Source organism: Oncorhynchus keta, chromosome 27, assembly GCF_023373465.1.
Source record: "Oncorhynchus keta strain PuntledgeMale-10-30-2019 chromosome 27, Oket_V2, whole genome shotgun sequence".
Lineage (NCBI taxonomy): Eukaryota > Metazoa > Chordata > Actinopteri > Salmoniformes > Salmonidae > Oncorhynchus > Oncorhynchus keta.
Window position 1 is genome coordinate 23,112,071 of NC_068447.1, and position 18,991 is coordinate 23,131,061.

The window sequence follows — 18,991 nt, forward strand, 5'->3', positions numbered from 1 at the left end:
GCTGGTGGCCACACCAGATACTGTCTGTTAATTTTGATTTTGACCCCCCCTTTGTTCAGCGACACATTATTCCATTTCTGTTAGTCACATGTCTGTGGAACTTGTTCAGATTATGTCTCAGTTGTTGAATCTTGTTATTTTCATACAAATATTCACACATTTTAAGTTTGCTGAAAATTAATGCAGTTGACAGTGAGAGGACGTTTATTTTTTTTGCTGAGTTCATATGTATCTTATTTTTGTCTTTTTTCAGGAGCTAACATGGAGTATGAGTTTTTCCAGTTTATTAATGCCAGATTCCTCCTTATAAAAGGACATTGAATTGATAAAACTTTGAAGCTGAAGAAAACAGGAACATTTTGTCTGGTAAACTATACTATTGTTGCAATTGCAGGAAAGATTAAGGGAACCATCATAAAACAAATCATTCAATGTAGTAATTCCAGCTTTGTACCAATTCTTAAAACCACTGTCTGTATATGATGAGGAAAGAAGGGATTGTTAACAATCGGAGCGCAGAATTAGTATCTTCATGTCATATGACAAGCTGCTTTTGCAGTATTCCAATTATTTCATGGTGTTCGTGACAATGAAATTCTCATTTATGCTGTTTTTAATGGCACCCATGTTAGTATAGTATTGAATCTTGAATCCCTCAAAAATACCAAGCTTGTCTCATAGACTAGAGGTAACATAGTAAACGAAAATCCGGAACACTTAAATGACTATGTTATGTTTGGTATGTGAAGGGTGGATGGGTGGGCATATAATGAACAAGTCTATATAACGCAAATGTCTAGCAATCAAAAGGTTGTGTGTTTTAAAACTCATCATGGACAACTTTAGCATTTTAGCTAATTATCAACTTTGCAACTTTTTAGCTACTTTGCAACTACTTAGCATGTGTTAGCTAACCCTTCCCCTGACTTTTAATATAACTCCTAACCCTAATCTTAAACCTAACCCCTAGCCTAGCTAACATTGCCACCTAGGTAACGTTAGCCACAACAAATTGGAATTCATAACATATACGTATTGCAAATTTGTAACATATACAAATTTCAATCCAAAATGGATGATGGATATCCACAAATTAATACATTCCATACTAAATGTAACATATCAGATTTTTGTTTACTATGTTACATCTACCCCTGAGTCCAGGTTGAAAATACAGTCTTTTCAATAATTGGTTATTTTATTAATGGCAAACCACTCATCCTGACTCGGTGGTGGCTGACATCAAATGTAGGCTACTATTTAGGTCGGATTCTAATTCTTTGGCAAAACTCCCTTACAATCGTATTCCTAACTGATGACAGCACAAGTTAAAGAATGTAGAATTTATTAAATGATTCATTGTCAATACATCTGCAGTGGGACTTGCACAACTTGCATAATGTACCATCAATGTCAGTATCAGTTGGGTATAGGAATATAAAAAAGCTTCAGAAAATTCCCTTTTCATTCCAATAGTACAGAATAACATTTAACAGTTATTTGTACCATGAAGTACCATCACATACTATACACAACAGGATTGGGAATTGTAGCCCTACACATGCTATCCCTGGATCCAACAAAGCAGTAGCATCAAACCTAAAAATGCAGAATACTGTACAACGTTTTAAGGATTCTTTCCAGAAGCAGAATTACTAGATTTCATAACTCAGAGATACAGGATATTTCCGAACTGAACATGTTTACTACTGTACGTTTCCCGGAAGAACACAAGTGAAATCAATCAGTAACACAATAAGTGATTCCTATGGAATAATGAATGTCCTCACCAACTCTCGGCTTCTGGCAGTGTCCAGAGGGATAGGGTCTGCGTTTAAGGCACATGTCTGATGCAACCTAAAAATGCTGCTTTGTCACTCAATGGTCTACCGCTACTGGCGTGCTGGTTTGAATCCCCGAGCCGACAAGGTAAAAATATGTCATTCTGCCCTTGAGCAAGGCAATTAATCCTAATTGCTCCAGGGTTGCTGTCAATAATGGCCGATCGCCTGGCTGTGACCCCACTCTCCGAGGGTGTCTCAGGGGGAGTGGGATATGCAAAAAATACATTTCCATTTCACACCTCACACTTGTACAGGTTACCCACTTGTACATACAGTAAAACAGGACTATATGAGCGCCCCCTAATTATTCAGTCATTGGTGCCTGGTTGATAATGACATAGGCGTGGTCCCCATTGAGGTGGTCCTCTCCCTTTTGGATCCAGTTTCTTGATTGGTGTTCAGTTTATCCATGCCCATGTGGTCTATGTCCAGTCACTTCCTGGTTGTGACCTCACACGGATATGACCCGTATGGGGCGCTCCTGGGCACTCCACTCCTCCAGAAGTGGAGTGCTCACCACGGACACACTGCCCTCCTGTCCTACATACAGTCTGGCCAAGCCTGAGCCAGGGGGTACCTCTGGGTTCCGGTACCCCACGGTCCGAGTTGAACCTGGATACTGGGGTGGGATGGGGTTTTGAAGTAGGCCTGGATTGTTTGGTTGACCTGGGTTACGGTACAGGCCTGAGTTATGCAGAAGAATGGGCTGGTCGTAGCCTCTGCAGGGGAGAGGAGCTGAGTTGAGGGCTGGGCCGAAGGTGGAGGCTGGGGCTGGACCAGTCAGAGCATAGGGGTACTGATGGCACCTGTGGAGAGGACAGAGACAGCGACATTGAGCTTCTCAAGGCAAACTCACAGACACAAACATACAGAAGACACACACACACACACACAGTCCACACCAGCTGGGTCTCCTTTGGTCACACATTGAAGGGTCCTGGTGGTCCCATTGTCGCAGTGTCTTCTCCTGGGTGTTGTTATTGTTGTTTCTGCCCTTGTGGTCATAGTGAGAGGCCCTGTTCTCCTCCTGCTCTGCTCGCTCTGGCTGGTGCCACAGATCCGTCTCCCTGGCAATGCAAAAAAGCTGTTGTACATCTCAATATCCGTATGAATCCCTATAGTGCAGTACTCAACCACATGGGATAATTTATGGCTCTACATCTTTTATTGCACCTCCTGACATCTTACACGCTTTGTCTCACCTTTCCTGCCTCCTCTTTTCCTCTCCTCTCATCGCGTCTTTCCCTTACCTCTTCTCCTTTCATCTCTTCTGACTCTTCTTCCCATCCCCCCCCTATAATTTATACTTCTCTCCTCCCTCTTTCCTCCTCCTCTCCTCTCACCTCTCCTCCTTTTTCCTTTCCTCCTCCTTGACACAGTCGAGCAGACAGCAGGTGATGAAGGCCATGGACATGAGCAGGATGATGGCACAGCTAATGATAGAGGACACCACTGCCACACTGAACCCAAAGTCATCTGACATGGACAACGCTGGGAGAGGGAGGGAAAAAACATTTAAAAAATCAATCAATCTATTTAGGAAATCTGCCTACAGAAAGTGATGGCTATATCATATATTTGAATGCCCTTTTCACTGTATTACATTCAGCTAGAATAGACAAGTGGTCTTTCTGTTCTTTAAATGTTCCCAGAATGTTTCATTAGGTTGTGGGAACAGTCTGGTGGGAACACCTTTTACTGATTTAAAGGTCCAATACAGACATTTTTATCTCAATTTAAAATAATTTCTGGGTAACAATAAAGTACCCTTTACTGTGATTGTTTTAAATTAAAATGTTTGTTTTTTAAACAGCTAAATCATTACAGTGTTACAAGTACACAGCATATGAAGAAAATGGGAACATTTTAATAATACAGAAATAGTTCTATAATTAGACTGAAATCCCCCACAATAACACAGATATCCCCTGGTGGTACAGAAAGTTAATGATCTGGCTGCAAAGCTAAAGATTGTAGGTTCAATCCCACATGTTCTTTAATCATGTTGCTTTTGAAAACAGCTGTGAAATACGATCTACTGAAGGAGAGGATGTTTTTTGTTTGTCCATATTTACAGTGCCTTCGGGAAGCATCAGACCCCTTGACTTTTTCCACATTTCGTTAAGTTACAGCCTTGTTCTAAAAATGATTAAATAGTATTTTTTTTATATATTTTTCTACACACAGTAACCCATAAAGACAAACCGAAAACAGGTATTCAGAAATGAGCCTCGAAATTAAGCTCGGGTGCATCCTGTTTCCATTGATCATCCTTGAGATGTTTCTACAGCTTGATTAGAGTCCATCTGTGGTAAATTCAATTGATTGGACATGATTTGGAAAGGCTCACACCTGTCTATATAAGGTCCCACAGTTGACAGTGCATGTCAGAGCAAAAACCAAGCCAATGATGTTGAAGGAGTTCTCCGTAAAGCTCCGAGACAGGATTGTGTCGAAGTACAGATCTGGGGAAGGGTACCAAAAAAAATGTCTGCAGCATTGAAAGTCCCCAAGAACACAGTGGCACCCCAATACAAAAGGGATCTGAATACTTTCCGAAGCACTGAATAAATCCAGTCTGAAATACAGAACTTAAACTAACTGTAAAAAATAAAACATTTTGTAAAAATGTACTGTCCAGTTGTGCTGAAACTCAATATAATGCATGCGATATAATTCCTACTTTAAGACGATTTGAAAAGACGATCTGAAAATTCATACTTTCATCTGAAAAGCAAAAGTGATCCTCATCACTCATAGCCTTGTAAATATGGGCATATAAAGAGTATGGGTGAAGTGATGGTGTAACGGATCTCGTCCTCTTCTGAAGAGGAGTAGCGAGAAGGATCGGAGGACCAAAACGCAGCGTGGTAAGTGTTCATGATGTAATATTTAATAAATCAAACTGAACACTGAACTACAAAAACAATAAAGTGAACGAACAAAAACCGAAACAGTCCTGTCTGGCGACATACACAAAGTCAGAAAATAAACACCCACGAAACCCAGGTGGAAAAGGCTACCGAAGTATGATTCTCAATCAGAGACAACTAACGACACCTGCCTCTGATTGAGAACCATACTAGGCCGAACACAAAAACCAACATAGAAAAACAAACATAGACTGCCCACCCCAACTCACAACTTGACCATACTAAAACAAAGACATAACAAAGGAACTAAGGTCAGAACGTGAAAGATGGTGAATAACTCAGTGGCCAGTATTTCCCTGGGTTAGCTATGTCTAAGAAGGTTAAAAAGGAAGCATGGAATTCCTGATTGCCAAACGGCTATATACTGAAAAAATACGAAATAAAAGAGCTTCACTGGTGGAGCAGAAGATCAATTGAAACCCCACGAGGGCTGACTGTAAACACATTGAAACAATAGCTGGTTCTATTTGTATGAGTACATGCTGTTTAAGTGTCCTCTGGATGAAATCATGTGCAGATTGGAAACATGTGAATTTTGAAAAATATGTTTATGATGAAATGCTGTTCAAATGTGTGTCACTATATCGGCAACAACACAGTCCTCAATGTGAATTGCCATGGAGAGGAAAATAATTGGGATGTATTCCAATCTGCTTTAAGGAGCTACACATTTTAATGTTGTGGTAACTACACATTTTTAAAGTTGTGGTAACATTAGGTAAAACCTAAATATAACATTTTCTAAATATTCTTGAAATGTTCTGAGGACCTACAAGACAAGGTAAAATGTATATTGTGTGAACGTCAATGGAATAGTATGTTAAACCTAAAACAAATATGCTATGAACGTTGTAAAAATGAACTTATTTCATTCTAACAACATTAAGGGAATATCCTGTGTAACCTAATTTAAACATTGCATGAATGTCATCACAGCTAAGCATATTTTGTGTTTTGGGAACTTTTCTCTTATACCATACCCACACTGTTCCCACAACCTAATTAAATGTTCTGGGAACCTTTAAATAAATCAGAAAGGCTATTCTGCCAACATTCTTGCAACATCAAAGGAATGTTTTGTGCTCCCTGATACAAACATGATCTAAATGTCAGCACAACTGGACAGTTGTAGTGTTTTGTGCTCCCTGATACAAACATGATCTAAATGTCAGCACAACTGGACAGTTGTAGTGTTTTGTGCTCCCTGATACAAACATGATCTAAATGTCAGCACATCTGGACAGTTGTAGTGTTTTGTGCTCCCTGATACAAACATGATCTAAATGTCAGCACATCTGGACAGTTGTAGTGTTTTGTGCTCCCTGATACAAACATGATCTAAATGTCAGCACAACTGGACAGTTGTAGTGTTTTGTGCTCCCTGATACAAACATGATCTAAATGTCAGCACATCTGGACAGTTGTAGTGTTTTGTGCTCCCTGATACAAACATGATCTAAATGTCAGCACATCTGGACAGTTGTAGTGTTTTGTGCTCCCTGATACAAACATGATCTAAATGTCAGCACATCTGGACAGTTGTAGTGTTTTGTGCTCCCTGATACAAACATGATCTAAATGTCAGCACAACTGGACAGTTGTAGTGTTTTGTGCTCCCTGATACAAACATGATCTAAATGTCAGCACATCTGGACAGTTGTAGTGTTTTGTGCTCAAACATGATCTACAAACATGATACAAACATGATCTAAATGTCATCACATCTGGACAGTTGTAGTGTTTTGTGCTCCCTGATACAAACATGATCTAAATGTCAGCACATCTGGACAGTTGTAGTGTTTTGTGCTCCCTGATACAAACATGATCTAAATGTCAGCACATCTGGACAGTTGTAGTGTTTTGTGCTCCCTGATACAAACATGATCTAAATGTCAGCACATCTGGACAGTTGTAGTGTTTTGTGCTCCCTGATACAAACATGATCTAAATGTCAGCACATCTGGACAGTTGTAGTGTTTTGTGCTCCCTGATACAAACATGATCTAAATGTCAGCACATCTGGACAGTTGTAGTGTTTTGTGCTCCCTGATACAAACATGATCTAAATGTCAGCACATCTGGACAGTTGTAGTGTTTTGTGCTCCCTGATACAAACATGATCTAAATGTCAGCACATCTGGACAGTTGTAGTGTTTTGTGCTCCCTGATACAAACATGATCTAAATGTCAGCACAACTGGACAGTTGTAGTGTTTTGTGCTCCCTGATACAAACATGATCTAAATGTCAGCACATCTGGACAGTTGTAGTGTTTTGTGCTCCCTGATACAAACATGATCTAAATGTCAGCACATCTGGACAGTTGTAGTGTTTTGTGCTCCCTGATACAACATGATCTAAATGTCAGCACAACTGAACAGTTGTAGTGTTTTGGGAACGTGCCTCTTGACATTTCCCCACACTGTTCCCACAACCTAACGAACTGGATAGTTTTTGTGTTTTGGGAAGATATCTCTCACCAGACGGTTCCCACAACCTAATGTCACATTGTGGGAACCTTTAAAGAACAAACAAAATATTGTTTTTTGTAAAATCAGATGAATGTTTTTTGCATCCTAAAATAAACATTGTAGAATAATCTGCACAACTGGACAGTTTTTGTGTTTTAGGAACATATATTTTATGATGTCCCCACAATGTTCCCACTAGACTGTTCCCACAACCTTATGAAACATTCTGGGAACCTTTAAATAACCTTCAAAGAACAAATGTGTTCTAGGAATGGTATTGCAACATCATGTGAATGTTTTAATCAAACATTCTATAATCATCAACACGATTGGACAGTTTTTGTGTTATGAATGTTCTTGGAACTTTCACTGAACCAATTCTGGTTTGCTGGGGATCTCCAATATATTCCTCTATATTCCTCATCTTCAGAATAATGAAGAGACTGACAAGCAGGCAGACACAGCTCTGGGGGAGTTTGCAATCCCTGTACTTTTTCCACTCAATGCATTCTGAATCTTTTAATTTACTCCACACACACAGAGAGACACACACTGTCCTAAGAGGACAACTTTCATTTTCACAGTAGAGTTGAGCCTGGCTCATCCATAATGTATGACTGAAGTGACGGCTGTCTCCACATGCTCTCAGCCATTGATTGGCCAGAGTCAGGCAGACAGGGTGAGAGGGACAAACTTGACAGTCTCCCATTTGGATTTCTGGTCCTCATCAAATACAAATATGCTTTACATAAGAGGATTAGAAATATGAAAATAATGTCTAGGAATATTTCAAGAACAAACTTAACAGGCACTGTAGTGATGCTGTTTCCTTTTCCTCTTTTTAAAAGATTTGGATTAAATCAAATCAAACTATATTGACAACCAAATACAATGTAATATCACAAAATGATCTTACATTTGAAAACAACCAGAGCTTGAAACCCTATGCCTATTGTATTGTCTATTTTTAGTTTAATTCTAGGTTGAATTGAAACTATATCTGTTGATAACATTGTAAATGCTATATAGGGCTAAAAGGCATCATTGATGATCTATGAGTGATAAAGGATGGCCACATTTCATTTGCTCCGTTAAACTACTTACTTCGATAGCAACAATGAAGCTACACTGAGTGTACAAAACATGAAGTACACCTTCCTAATATCCTTCTTTAACCTGTCTCCTCTCCTTCATCTACACTGATTAAAGTGGATTTAACAAGTGGCATCAATAAGGGGATCATAGCTTTCACCTGGATTCACCTGATCAGTCAATGTCATAGAAAACTGGTCATTCTCATGATGGCACATTGGTAATAGTCAAGTGACAAATATCATAGCTGGCTGAGCTTGGTTAAAACCCTGGATGGGAGACCAAATGGTAGCTATAGATAGATATATTCTCCAGTAGTAGGTTCTGCCCAGCATGTTTTTTTTCTGATATTGGCTATCCTTCTGAAGATCTGAAGTTGTTTTAAAGGTACAAATTCAACATATTTTATAGAAGATCTGTCTATGTTGAAATTTGGTTACCATGATGACATAATCCTGTGGTAGAAGTTTCACCCTAATAACAACAGTTGATTACTTTTTTCAAATCCAATGTATTTTCAAAGTAGATTCCACGTCACAATACATTAACAAATGATGTTGATCCAGCCAGTTTGTGCCCAGTGGGTAGGTATCCTCTCAGCCTTAGATACATACGTTTACACCAGGGAGAACCTCCTGACCACTGGGTGCTGTTGCTGCCCCAGACGCAGGACACCTCACTGCCCCCAACCAGATGGTGTCTGGACGGGCACTGCAAGGTGATCACCGTTCCCACATTGGTGCCATTCCCCTGGATAATCCTCTGCGTCCCCAGCGCAGGAAGGGGCATTGGGGTACACTGGCCTGGAGGGGGAGAACGGAGATGGTCACCATAGTATATCCAGCCATATGTAAGCAGAAGAGAACACTACTTTACAGAACACTACAGTGCAGAACATGGCACTACAGAACACTCTGCATAGAAGCCCTGTAGGGGGCTGCCCAGCATTATGACAACAACAAAAACACCCCATCTGCAACCCTGCGCTTTGCTCTATCTAATGATGATTGTCTCAAATAGGAAAGATGATACATGATTAAACAAAAGGCCTGATAGCTTGTCGGAAACTCAGGACGCATCTGGAGCCATGTTAAACAGCTGGTTAATCAGGCTCTGTTTTACACACTGAAATATGACTATTCACAGAATGATAGTACATTCTCTGTTTACATTATCACCTTATAACCTTAGGTATAATGGAAATGTCATTGAGGAAAACTGTCTGTGAAATCATGTAGCCTAGGCCTATTACGATTGAGGACAAATTGATGTAGTGTCTCTTTGCCACCACAAGAGGTCCTACATGTTGGAGAAATCATGTCTGAACTCTTCAACGGTATGTGAAAGAGGGACCGAGTTAATTTAGATAAAGTTTGAAATAGCGTTAGTAAATCTAAAACGTCTGAGTGTTCCTTTGAATGAATGCTAGTGAGAGAGAGAGAGAGAGAGAGAGAGAGAGAGAGAGAGAGAGAGAGAGAGAGAGAGAGAGAGAGAGAGAGAGACCGAGAGAGAGTTAGCAAGCAAGAGTTATATTGCTGACTGAGTATTGGGTGTTAGGCAAATTCATAAACCATCATTTATGATAGACAGCGCTGTGTGTGTATGTGTGCGCGCGTGTGGGTGGGTGTATACGTGTGTGTGCGCGAGCGTGGGTGTGTGCATGCCTGTGGGTGTGTTAGCGTGTGTGTGTAATTGTGTATGTGTTCAAAAGTGTAGACTGTACATCTGATATCTCAGTACAGCCGCAGTGTTAGTTGATGTGAAACTAAGAATCCTGCCATTCTGAAAGCCACCTGCAGCTTCTCAGACCATGTGATCTATAGGAACACACTCTCACTTCCTCTTTAGATTGTTTCACCCTTTTACACAACGCAGACTCGGAATAGACAATAGACTATTCTCTTGGTGTATTGTGTTTTTTGTTGCTAGGTATTACTGCACTGTTCGAGCTAGAAACACAAGCATTTCGCTGAACCTGGGAAAACATCTGTAAATCTGTGTAGCGACTAATAACCTTTGATTTGATTTGAAGCCATAGCCTATAGCTTTGATTCTTTGTTGTCATATGATACTTTGTAGGCCTAAACAAATTATGCGTAGCTTTTAGAAAGTAATGTAGTTATGCTGCTTTGTAAATAATTGAGCATTACAGACACAGTACATGATATACATTAGTTTATATGTGTGTGTGTGCGTGTGTGTCATGGAATGCATTTTCTCCTAAAAAATGACATGTTGGCAGGTCCACTCTGTGATGGTGTACGCACACAGTTTGCAGCTATAAATGGTTCATAACAAATGCATTTAACAAATTCATAATGCCTCCAATAAAGCTCTAATTTCAGCCACTGCACGAATGACATGACACCTATGCCCATCTTGGATAGAATCTCACTTACCTGTATAATTACGGCCGCCACTGTTTCCGTTTTCGGTTGAATAAATATTTCTGGAAACATCAACCACCGAAGCTGTAGCCGTTGACATGTCTGATGTAGATCTACCCAACCCTCGACAACCCCTGCAGGACGCGCGTAAAAACGAAAAGGTAAAAACGAAAAGGTAAAAACGAAAAGGAGGCCCACAGGATGATGCTCCAATAGCCTAGAGCTGGAGAATTGTGGTGACTGTGCTGGATTGTGTTCGCGCTCCGTCTCACCGGCTGTTGGTGCTCAAGCGTTAGCTTCTCTCTTTTCAGGGCGCATACTGTAGTTCTCTGGCCACCAACCCAGCAGTGTGTGTTGTTTGGTTTATCGGCACGGCTTGTCTCGCTGCGCTCTGACAATGCACTGACTGTGCCGAGCTAAAATCCGACCTTCTTTCTGTGAGAAATTCTGCAATAGTATTCGGTGTGTTTGTCAGAATGTCACTACCTTCACTTGGTTCACTCGATGTCACGGTTATAGGCGTGTTGTCCGGGAAAGTTTCAGTTCTCAAATCAGTCTGAAGACCGATATGTGTTTGTGGCCTCAGCATTATACTGATTGCAGATCAGCTCATGAGTAACGGGGAGGTGAAGAGTGGAAATATTTGAAATGTTAATGTATCATAAGGGACCAACTTTTTTTTTTTTTTTAAATATCCATGTCTCTCATACAGTTTGTTGATTACACATTATCTACTGAAGCTCTCGTGGGCAGCAAGTATGAGACGGCGCAGAGAAGCGGTATTTGGACATGCATCGGCGAGATACGTGCTTTGATAATGTAACATATATATTACAGAATGAAATTAGGAATTTTCATGCGAGAGGGAGACAGACAGGAGTCAGGGTTTTTGGTTTCACGGGATTGAGACTGGATAGGAAAATAGCCTAGACTGAGAAGATGTATTCCCCAAGTACATTTACACATGCTCGGAGTTTTACTTGGTGGTATGGTGTTGCTAGTGAAATACATTTGAGACATACAGAAAACTGAGTTTAAACACGTTTACATACATTATTTCTGAATTGTTAACAGACTTCATATCTGTGACAGAGATGCCTATGTATTGAATTGTGTATAGGCCTGTCAAACACACACAAATAGCAACACGCCTTTTTTTAGGTTTATTAAACAGCATTCGTGTCTCGTGTGCAGTCCGTTAATGTGAATTGTGCGTGTGTTTGAATTTATGGCAACTTTGTGTGAAGTAAATACCGCTTCCATGCAGCAAAGGCTTCCATGCAGCAAAGGCTTCCATGCAGCAAAGGCTTCCATGCAGCAAAGGCTTCCATGCAGAAACCTGTTTGGATAGTGTGCTATTTACATTTGGATCATCTGCTGCTGTGCATGTTGTGGATTCTGTCGATTTGCATTAGTGCGACATTCAGGATGAAAAAAAAATGCATTTCGCAGGTCTTGAGAAAGAGAGATTTGGGGGTGGGGGCAGATTAATCTGAGTTTATAATCAAGGTCATTGAAATCTGAGATTCCCTAAAAGCAGGCCACTTCGATACAGCTATGACTGGAAGTGAGTTTTTCAAAGCAGATTAGGAGAATCTACACAGCAGGTTAGGCTATTTAACTAGCAAGTTAAGATAATACGGTTAAAATCAAATCCAATTTTACTGGCCACATACATGTGTTTAGTAGATGTTATTGCAGGTGTAGCGAAAAACTTGTGCTTCTAGCTCCAACAGTGCCGTAATATTTAACAATTAATATCTAACAGTTTCACAACATATACCCAAAATACAGGTAAATCTAACTGAGGAATGGATTAAGAATATATATACATATATGTCATAGCTGCATTGGAGTAAGATACAGTGACATAGTATAGAGTACAGTATGTCCATATGAGATGGGTGATGCAATATTTACAAACAATTAAAGTGACTTAGATACCGTAGAATAGTATAGAGTACAGTATGTACATATGAGATGGGTGATGCAATATTTACAAACAATTAAAGTGAATAAGATACTGTACAATAGTATAGAGTATAGTTTATACATATGAGATGAGTAATGCAAGATAAGGAGGAGACATTATTAAAATTACTAGTATTTCATTTCCGTAAAGTGGCCAGTGATTCCTAATCTATGTCTATAGGCAGCCGCCCCTGATGTGCTAGGGATGGCTGTTTAGCAGTCTGATGACCTTGAGATAGAAGCTGTTTTTCAGTCTCTCGGTCCCAGCTTTGATGCACCTGTACTGACCTCGCCTACTGGATGGTAGCGGGGTGAACAGGCAGTGGTTGATGTCCTTGATTATATCTTTGGCCTTCCTATGGCATCGGGTGCTGTAGGTGTTCAGGAGGGTCGGGAAGTTTGCCCCTGGTAATGCGTTGGGCGGAACGCACCACCCTCTGGAGAGCTTTGCGGTTGTGGGCGGTGCAGTTGCCGTACCAGGTGGTGGGTGATACAGCCTGACAGGATGTTCTCAATTGTGCATCTGTAAAAGTTCATGAGGGTTTTAGGCGTTAAGACAAATTTCTTTAGCCTCCTGAGGTTGAAGAGGGGCTGTTGCGCCTTCTTCACCACACTGTCTTTGTGAGTGGACCATTTCAGTTTGTCAGTCATGTGTATGCCAAGGAACTTGAAGCTTTCCACCTTCTCCCCTGTGGTCCCATTGATGTGGATAGGGGGGTGCTCCCTCTGCTGTTTCCTGAAGTTCACAATCATCTCCTTAGTTTTGTTGACGTTGAGTAAGAGGTTATTTCCCTGGCACCACACTCCCAGAGCCCTCACCTCCTCCCTGTAGGCTGTCTCGTCTTTGTTGGAAATCAAGCCTAATAATGTTGTGTCATCGGCAACCTCGATGATTGAGTTGGTGGCGTGGTTGGCCACGCAGTCATGGGTGAACAGGGAGTACAGGAGGGGGCTGAGCACGAGCACCCTTCTGGATCCCCAGTTGAAGATCAGCGAAGAGGAGGTGTTGTTTTCTATATTCACCCCCTGGAGGCGGCCCAGGGGGTCAGAAAGTCCAGGACCCAGTCGCACATGGTGGGGTTCAGACCCAGGGCCTTGCGCTTGTTGATGAGCTTGGAGGGTACTATGGTGCTGAATGCTGAGCTATAGTCAATGAACAGCATTCTTACATAGGTATGCCTCTTGTCCAGATGGGACAGGGCAGTGTGCTGTGTGATGGCAAATGCATTGTCTGTGGATCTAGAGGGGCGGTAAGAAAATTGAAGAGGGTCTAGGGTGACAGGTAAGGTGGAGGTGATATGATCCTTGACTAGTCTCTCAAAGCACTTCATGACGACAGTTCAATTACCTTTGCTTTCTTAGGTACAGGGACAATGGTGGCCATCTTGAAGCATGTAGGGTCAACATACTGGGATAGGGAGAGATTGAATATATCTGTGAACACACCAGCCAGCTGGTCTGCACGTGCTCTAAGGACACGGCTAGGTACATCATCTGGACCGGCACCCTTGCGAGGGTAAACACGCTTAAACGTCTTATTCACATCGACCACGGAGAAAGAGAGCCCACAGTCCTTTGTAGCGGGCCGCGTCGGTGACACTGTATTATCCTCAAAGCGAGCGAAGAAGGTGTTCAGCCTGTCCGGAAGCAAGATGTCGGTGTCTGCGACGTGGCTGGTTTTCGTTTTATAATCCGTAATTTTCTGTCGACCCTGCCACATATGTCTCGTGTCTGAGCCGTTGAACTGGGACTCAACTTTGTCTCTATACTGACGTTTAGCCTGCTTGATTGCTTTGCGGAGGGAATAACTACCCTGTTTGTATTCTTCTGTATTCTCAGTCTTCTTTCCCTGGTTAAATGTGGTGCAGCAGGTGGAAAGCAGGTGGAAAGGGACCATAGGAGGAGGCAGGTAGCTGGGTCCAGGGGCAGGCAGAAGGTCATACACGGTAGGTCCAAAAATGGCAACAGTACAGACAGAGAATAGGCAAAAGGTGTCCTGAGTGAGGCTTGCAAAAATTATCATACACGGGAGGAGAGAAGAACAGGAACTGTTTTCCGAGGATCTAAATGTTTGGGAGTATGAGTTGGACGCAGACGTTACACAAATGCTCCGATCTATCCACGGTTTTTGTTTGGGTAGGTTTTAATAGTCACAGTGGGTACAACATCTCCAATGCACTTCCTAATAAACCCATTCACTGTATAAGTATATGTGTCGATATTATTTTCTGAAGCTACTCTGAACAAATCCCAGTCCTCATGATCAAAACAACCTTGAAGTGTGGATTCCGATTGGTCAGACCAGTGTTGAATAGTCCTCACCACGGGTGCTCCCAGTTTGAGCTTCTTTCTAATGGAGGGGAGGAGCAAGATGGAATCGTGGTCCGATTTTCGGAATGGAGGATGGGGGAAAGCCTTATATGCATTCTGGAACGTAGTATAGCAATGATCCAGGGTTTTAGCAGCACGAGTACAGCAATCAATATGTTGATAGAATTTCGGGAGCCTTTTCTTCAAATTTGCATTGTTAAAATCCCCAGCTAATAAATCCCCAGTAATAAATACAGCCTCAGGATATGTGGTTTCCAGTTTGCATAAAGTCCAGTGAAGTACTTTGAGGGCCGTCGTGGTATCCGGGTGGATATAGACCACTGTGGCTATTATTGACGAAAATTCTCTTGGGAGATAGGGTTAGCGAAAATGCACACCTAACCTGCTACGAATAGTCACTTCAGGTCCTAGCTGTATCAAAGTGGCGTGTTTTTAGGGAGTCCCAGTGAAATATATCAGAAGGGCAAGCGTTTCATGGGATTATTTAAAATACTCATAAAAATAATCTTCTTCCATCCAATTAATGTCCAAGGCGTCCATCTCATTTCCTAGTTAAAGGAGTCTGTTTTTCCTGCTCCTCCTTTCTTGCCTCTGCAGATTGTTTTGATGTGTCAATTCAATTGGTTTAATGGTAAACCATCGAATTGGTCCTGGGCTGGTATTAATAATTTAGCTCAAGAGCAATGCCCTGACTGTTACGGAGTCTAGTTGATAGGTATTCGACTAGCCGGACTGTTCCCCAGACTCCACGTGTAGGGATTTGTACAATGCTTAACAAGGCTATTGAACTTGACATTGGTGTCTGTCTTTATTTCTTTATCTAACATATCATACAGAAACATGGTATCAGAAGTGGCTCGGAAAACACACGTTTGTTATTTTTGTAGCTAAATACAGTATAGGAGCAGTTACGTTCCATATGCGAACACACGCCGTTTCCTACTCATAACACTGATCAACTCGTTGTTAGCTGGCTAGCTAGCATCACTACCTACCTCGATGACTGAAGGCAAAGAAATTTCCTATTCCATTGCTATGGCAGCGAACATTCCGCCACCAAATCCCATGGTTCTCACAGGGGACTGGAATACTAATTGGGACAACTTCAGGGATGAATTCGAGGACTATGCGCTGGTGACCGGTCTACATGAGGAACCCAACGAGGTACAAGCGGCAACTCTGAGTAGTTTAATGGGCAGCGAATGCAGGTATATCTACCGGCACAATCTCATCCTCACAGCACGACATCAGTGTGATGCAAAGGCTATATTGGATGCATTGGAGAATTACTTCAAACCTGCCAGAAACGTCATTTACGAGCGGTTCGTTTTCGGAAGCTGCAAACAGGAAGACAGTGAGTCAGTACACAACTTTGTAACCCGTTTGAGAGAAAAATCCACCACTTGAGAATACGGGGGATTGAAAGATGAATTGATTCGAGACAAAATAGTTCTGGGAATTGCAAATAAGGATACGCGCCAGCATCTACTGAGAGAGAGAGACTTAACATTTGTAACTGCCATCGAAATGTGCCGCGCTGCTGAAGTCACTGACATGAAAATGAGAGCAATGGAAATCGAAACCCCACGCTCCAACATTGATACTGTTCACGCTGTTGCTAGGCAGACATTCAGACAAAACCAATCGAGGCAGAGTAATTCACCACGAACAGTGAACACAGAGAGCCCCGAAGCATGTAAATACTGTGGGAATACACACACACACGTGGCAATGAGCACTACCCTGCCTACGGAAAACTATGCAGAGCTTGTGGAACTAATAATCACTTTGCAAAAGTGTGTCTCAAAAGCAAAAGAAGGGTGAGTGAGGGCAAGATTCACTGTGTTGAATGATGTCACTCAATGTCCAGAGCGGAACAGTGAAAGTGACATTTACATACATGAATCCATTGGGGCTGTACACTCAAGAGGGAAGAAATGGTTTGTGACACTACGATTACACAACAAGCAACAACAATGTCAACTGGATTCCGATGCTACATGCAACGTAATGAGCTACAAAGACAAAATCAATCTGGCATCTGACACACATCTATTGCCCAGCGATACTAGACTAAAGCTGTACTCAGGAGAGCTAATGAGCTCTATGGGCACCTTTGCGACCGAATGTGTTATTCGGGGACGCAAACACAAGCTAGAGTTTGAGATTGTGAAAACCAGTCAACATCCTCTCCTCTCAGGCTCTACATGCGAATGCCTGGGACTGATGCAGTTCACTGTACCAAATGACCTGCACATTGTGGATCATGTCCAGCATGGACCCCTGTCCAAAGAACAACTACTCAGCAGATATGATGATGTATTCAACATGCCTGTTGAATCAGTGCCTGGGGAGGTACACTTTGAAGTGAATGAGAGCGTCACTCCAGTCCAGTGTGCTCCTCACAATGTGCCCATTGCAATGAAAGTGTAATGGCCACATGACATCTGTGACTGAACCAACTGACTGGATCAGTAATATGGTCATAGTGAGAAAAAAACAGAGAAGCTGAGGGTCTGCATCGACCCAAAGCATCTGAACCAAGCACTGAAACGATCCCACTACATCATGCCGACACTAGAGGATGTCCTCTATAAGCTTCCCAAGGCCAGGATTTTCACCTTGGTGGATGCCCTAGATGCATTCCTTCACTGCAAGCTGGACGAGTGGTGTGGGGGCTGTGCTTTGGCAAAGTGGGTGGGGTTATATCCTTCCTGTTTGGCCCTGTCCGGGGGTGTCCTCGGATGGGGCCACAGTGTCTCCTGACCCCTCCTGTCTCAGCCTCCAGTATTTATGCTGCAGTAGTTTATGTGTCGGGGGGCTAGGGTCAGTTTGTTATATCTGGAGTACTTCTCCTGTCCTATTCGGTGTCCTGTGTGAATCTAAGTGTGCGTTCTCTAATTCTCTCCTTCTCTCTTTCTTTCTCTCTCTCGGAGGACCTGAGCCCTAGGACCATGTCCCAGGACTACCTGACATGATGACTCTTTGCTGTCCCCAGTCCACCTGGCCGTGCTGCTGCTCCAGTTTCAACTTCCACCTGGCCGTGCTGCTGCTCCAGTTTCAACCGTTCTGCCTTATTATTATTCGACCATGCTGGTCATTTATGAACATTTTAACATCTTGGCCATGTTCTGTTATAATCTCCACCCGGCACAGCCAGAAGAGGACTGGCCACCCCACATACGCTCTCTCTAATTCTCTCTTTCTTTCTCTCTCTCGGAGGACCTGAGCCCTAGGACCATGCCCCAGGACTACCTGACATGACTCCTTGCTGTCCCCAGTCCACCTGACCGTGCTGCTGCTCCAGTTTCAACTGTTCTGCCTTATTATTATACGACCATGCTGGTCATTTATGAACATTTGAACATCTTGGCCATGTTCTGTTATAATCTCCATCCAGCACAGCCAGAAGAGGACTGGCCACCCCACATAGCCTGGTTCCTCTCTAGGTTTCTTCCTAGGTTTTGGCCTTTCTAGGGAGTTTTTCCTAGCCACCGTGCTTCTACACCTGCATTGCTTGCTGTTTGGGGTTTTAGGCTGGGTTTCTGTACAGCACTTTGAGATATCAGCTGATGTACGAAGGGCTATATAAATACATTTGATTTGATTTGATTTGACAAAGAAAGCAGCTTCATGACTACCTTCTGGACCCCCTGGGGTCGGAAACGCTGGCTCAAGCTCCCATTTGGTGTCTCAGTGGCGCCTGAGGTATACCAACTCAAGCAGCACGAGTTACTAGCTGGGCTCAAGGGCATTGAACCCATCGCCGATGATGCCCTGATCATAGGCTGTGGTGACACAGACGAAGAAGCAGAACACGACCACAATGTGAAGCTCCTGGCACTGATGGAGTGCTACCAATCAGTTAAGCTTCGTCTTGGCTTGAAGAAGCTGCAGTTCAAGGTGAAAGACCTCCACTTCCATGGCCACATTCTCTCGGCAAAAGGCCTGAAGCCGGACCCA

The 18,991-nt window shown here is 42.5% G+C and overlaps 1 protein-coding gene across 1 annotated transcript; it reads right to left on the minus strand.

Annotated features, from left to right (window-relative positions):
• Positions 1-1,334: 1,334 nt before the first annotated feature.
• Positions 1,335-11,281, minus strand: LOC118359617 (uncharacterized). Its single transcript, XM_035738170.2, has 5 exons — positions 10,739-11,281; positions 8,954-9,142; positions 3,188-3,335; positions 2,747-2,911; positions 1,335-2,650 (listed from the first exon to the last, which is right to left on the minus strand). Exons 1-5 carry the CDS (start codon positions 10,824-10,826, stop codon positions 2,296-2,298), a joined length of 945 nt encoding a protein of 314 aa, XP_035594063.1. The 5' UTR covers positions 10,827-11,281; the 3' UTR covers positions 1,335-2,295.
• Between the last annotated feature and the right edge of the window lie 7,710 nt (positions 11,282-18,991).

Bases quoted from the DNA above. Each gene is read 5' to 3' on its own strand.
- LOC118359617 (XM_035738170.2), bottom strand. From the start codon at position 10,826: ATGTCAACGGCTACAGCTTCGGTGGTTGATGTTTCCAGAAATATTTAT. The intron at 9,143-10,738 runs GTAAGTGAGATT...CTCCCCCTCCAG, and splicing joins TGGCGGCCGTAATTATACAG to GCCAGTGTACCCCAATGCCC. The intron at 3,336-8,953 runs GTATGTATCTAA...TCCCTCTCCCAG, and splicing joins AGGTTCTCCCTGGTGTAAAC to CGTTGTCCATGTCAGATGAC.